Source organism: Trachymyrmex cornetzi, unplaced genomic scaffold (assembly GCF_001594075.2).
Source record: "Trachymyrmex cornetzi isolate Tcor2-1 unplaced genomic scaffold, Tcor1.1 scaffold1631, whole genome shotgun sequence".
In the NCBI taxonomy this organism is placed as follows: domain Eukaryota; kingdom Metazoa; phylum Arthropoda; class Insecta; order Hymenoptera; family Formicidae; genus Trachymyrmex; species Trachymyrmex cornetzi.
This window is the reverse complement of record NW_017296236.1, coordinates 33071-37340: the sequence shown is the minus strand read 5'-3', so window position 1 is coordinate 37340 and position 4270 is coordinate 33071. Positions and strand designations below refer to the sequence as shown.

General features: G+C 41.1%; 1 protein-coding gene across 1 annotated transcript; it reads right to left on the bottom strand.

Moving 5' to 3' along the window:
- Positions 1-38: 38 nt before the first annotated feature.
- LOC108758974 (uncharacterized) lies at positions 39-804 on the bottom strand (the record flags this gene model as incomplete). Its single annotated transcript, XM_018504223.1, has 2 exons — positions 350-804; positions 39-273 (listed from the first exon to the last, which is right to left on the bottom strand). Coding segments are annotated over exons 1-2 (681 nt in total), but the record flags the coding sequence as incomplete, so codon positions are not given.
- Between the last annotated feature and the right edge of the window lie 3466 nt (positions 805-4270).

Genomic DNA, 4270 nt, shown 5'->3' with positions numbered 1-4270 from the left:
TTGTACGAGCATCGCACGTAGTATCCAATGCTGAATACTTCATGCCGCTGATACTCGTACGACGACGCATCTTCTTTGTTGAGCTCCGTCTTCCGCAGGACGCATTCCAGGTCGGCGTAGACGACGAACGTCACACGTTCCTGATTGCGATGGTTTCCAAATTCGAGCCATTTGTTCTCGTCACTAGGTAGTCGGATGGCGCAGTCGTTCATTTTCTCGCAGTCCACTTCGTGTGATTGTAATTTTTCACATGAGCTGAAGTAATGTAGACATCTGAAAAAAGCATAAATTTATTACTATTATTATTGTTAATATTTCAAAAAAGAATTTTTTTCTCGTGTATACTTACCGATCGCAGAAATATATCCTATTCTTTTTTCCTGTGACTTGCGATCTCACGAGGCGCGACAGGTTCTTGATCCACATAAAGTGGCCTAGGCTGTCGTTGTGTGGATTTTGTAGGTACAGGAGATTGACATGCTTCTCCTTCTTGTCATCGGTGAGCCGAAGAGGAAGTATCTCTTTGTTCTCAATGCCGTACACATTTATTGACACGTCGTTTAAACGCTCGAATTTCGGAATGTTTTTTAATTTCATCGGAAACTCGATGCCTGTGAGGTTTAACACTGATAAATAATGCGGATACGATGACACCCGTTCTGCATTTCTTTCTGCGGGGTACAGAGCTGCAACTACCGACCACGCGAAGCACGCATTGTCTGTCGAATGCACATTGATCACCGCTTTCTTGAGTACAATTTCTCGCGGCAGTTCGATGTTACATCCCGCGTGCATGGGATTCAACTTGTTCACGTTAACAATTAAGTTGAGAATTCGCGACAGCGCCCACCCACTGTCGCGTTCCTGGAACTCATCGAGCGACGTCAACGTAGGCTCAACGATGTGTCGATCGTACCACTCATGCACATTTGACTCTTGATACAGTTCAAAGTTTTTCGTGGTGATACTCTTAATAGCATGTTTATCACCCGCCACGAATTCACCATTGAACGCAGTGTTTACTTTTACACTACCATGTTTCTCTATAGCGTCTTGCACACGCTTGAGCACAATTTCACACGCGTTTTCGAGGAATTGGCGAGGTTCTATGTGTCCAGAGTTTATCACCGCGCCTGTCAGAATACGACTTTCAAACGCTGTTTCGATCTCGCGCCATCGAAGTCCATATCCTGCACCCACATGCACGAATCGCCCACGCACCGTGTCTTTCAAACTCTCGAGCCTCGCGATACATGTGATCACTGATTGTCTCTTTCCGATTGATAATCGCGGACGCTTAGCACGACTCTGCTCTTCCACAGATTCTATGAAATTGTCACATCGCTGTTCCCATGCGATGTACTTTTCTCTTGTACCAAGCAGGGCAGCTTGCTCTATCAATTCACGCTCCATGTTATCACTTGTGTTATCAGATGAATAATGACTAATGACGCGATGCATCTCAATCATGCATTTTATACTATTTACTTGGTCACGTGATATTTGTATCAAATTACATTGACGATTCCCGTTTTTCACGCATGCGCGGCGTCACAATGATGATAACAGTTGCGTATATCAGTGTTATTAGATGGAACCCCATTTTCACGCATGCTCGGTGCCACCGCTCAAATATGTTATAACTTGTTATGCCATGTTGAATACCCGTGAAAAAATCTGGTCACGTGATATATCATATCAAATTACATTGATGATGATGTCATCGCACGAACGTGTTGCGACATGTCTTATTATATCGAATGTTCATGAAAAAATCTGATCACGTGACGTTTCGTATCAAATTACATTAATGATGATGTTGTCATCGCCTGGACATGTCGTGACATGTCACGTTATGTCGAATGCTATTAACAGTTTCTTATACTACACTAAGTATAATAAATTTTGTTTCATACATCTGCGTTTGTGAAATTGCATTTAAGATGAAATATAAATTATTGTTTTGTAAAAAGCAAAATATAATATAATATAATATAATACTTGTACGTCTCGAATTTTTAACAGTATATACATGATGATGATTGGTTTGACGTTACGTTGTACGCTTGATCTTGACGTGTCGATGTAACGTTCGAGCTATTAGCTACATTCATTGATGTGATGTAATTGATACCAAGTATACGCGATTTTCCAACGTCGTGAACGCTACATGCAACAGCGATATCTTCTACAAACGTCAGCTCATCGATTGTGAGCATAATAGCTTTGATTTTTAGTATGTATGAAAAAACTCTCGATGTAATAAAACATGAATAAAATTTTCGTTCGCATTACTCTCATGTACTTTCTTTATTCCCTCCCATTATCCTATGTCTCGACGTATTATCACACTCTGTTCAGATAAATAACAGCCTGCTATAAAATATGATTCTCTTCTCATGGCGACATGTAATGATATAAATGATATCACAGTTAATTTATCGTGGCGGTACTTTTGAATTAACTTGTTTTATATACAAATGATTGCACGCAGATAGCTCTCGAGCATTCTCGTCGTAGCGAAGAATGCCTCTCAGCGTCAGTATAGCATTGTCCTCACATGGATTCGTTTCGTTTTCTTACGCGAATCATGTATGTACTCTCTAAATCTCATGAAGATTTAGATATTACATATATAGTACTTCGATTATTATTTTAATTTTAGTGTATAATAGTTTAATAGTTTAATAGTGCAATGCGCAACCAACAGCTTTAGATATTACATATATATAGTACTTCGATTATTATTTTAATTTTAGTGTATAATAGTTTAATAGTTTAATAGTGCAATGAGCAACCAACAGCCCTCTGATTACAAAGAAGACGTGAAAAGGGGGGAGGAGGAGGAGGAAGCTCGCGTCCTGCCTGTTGAGGAGGCTGTCTCTTCGGCTTCCTTAGACGGACTGCTCTTTCAACGAGATGATGGGACTGTTCTAATTAATCTTAAACAGTTACACGTTTCTGAACTTAACTTATTTAACCAGCTCCTCGAAATTGGTGATTTGGTGGAGGTGGCTAGTGAGGATGAATCGCGTATAGAAATTACGCGAAGAAGAAGACTTCTTAGAGCTCTTAGAGCTACAGATCATGGAGAAGCGATGAGGGAACCGCGTATGCGAATTACGCAACCCTCTGATAACAAAGAAGAAGTGAAAAGGGGGGAGGAGGAAACGACTGGATAATCAGTGGAGGAGGAAGAGGAGAGGAGAGGAGCAGCTGGTTTTCTGGTGGGCATCATTTTCTGGTGAGTGAATACCAGTATTATTGAATTGCCCTGTCTTCGTGGTTAGATGTGTCAACGGCCAATCAGAGCATGGGTCGGTGAACGCATGCGCATACACCACCCAATACGATCTCAACCAATCACAATCGTTTATTATATTGGTAAATTTGATTTGGAAAAGAACAAACTTTACTCGTTTGACGCTCATTGGCTGATACTTACTCGCTCAACGCTCATTGGTCAGCGTCGCGCGTAGTGATCTACCTTCTTAGCGCGTTCGGGAAAAAAGAACAAACTTGAGTTAGAATCCTCCCTGTATTACTACTCGAACGCTGCCTTCGAGAAAGGATACGAGGCTAAGTGGAGCGAGGAGATATTTCAAATTTACCGTGTTCTCGATTGGCGAAACCCTCGCGTAACTGCGAGATTTAGCAGGCGAAGTCATAGACGGTATTTTTTATGAGCAAGAATTAGCTCGAGTTGAGAAAAACGTAGAGGAAGAACAGTTTATCGTCGATCGCGTGACAAAGAGTAGAGGACGAGGAGCTAATAAACAAGTGCTTGTTAGTTGGCGCGGTTATCCCAATAAGTTTGATAGATGGATTCCGGCTTCGAGTTTAATTTCTCTTCGCGATGGAGGAGGAACAATTTCTTCTGGTACTTCCGAGTAACAGCAGTATACGTCATTTTCCGGATAATACAACTTCGTCCTTCATCACAGAATTATCTCACTCTATCGTGTTACACGGACAATGGGAGGTTGCGATAACCGAGATTCAATTTCCCTGTAGCTTTTTACACATACGTCATGAGGAAAATGTGATCAGATTCGTCGATGTTAAACCCAATGAGGGGACGAAAGGTGCGTTTACGGCGAAAGAAGTTGCATTTCCAAATGGAATTTACAACGATATCTATGATCTTATCGATTAATATCGCGTGTAAAGAAGCCGAATCGCATTTTTATTTTGAACTGCAAAAAGCGTCTGGCGGTAAAGTCATGATAAGTATTAACTGCGACGAGAAGTGCAAAATGGTACATCATAT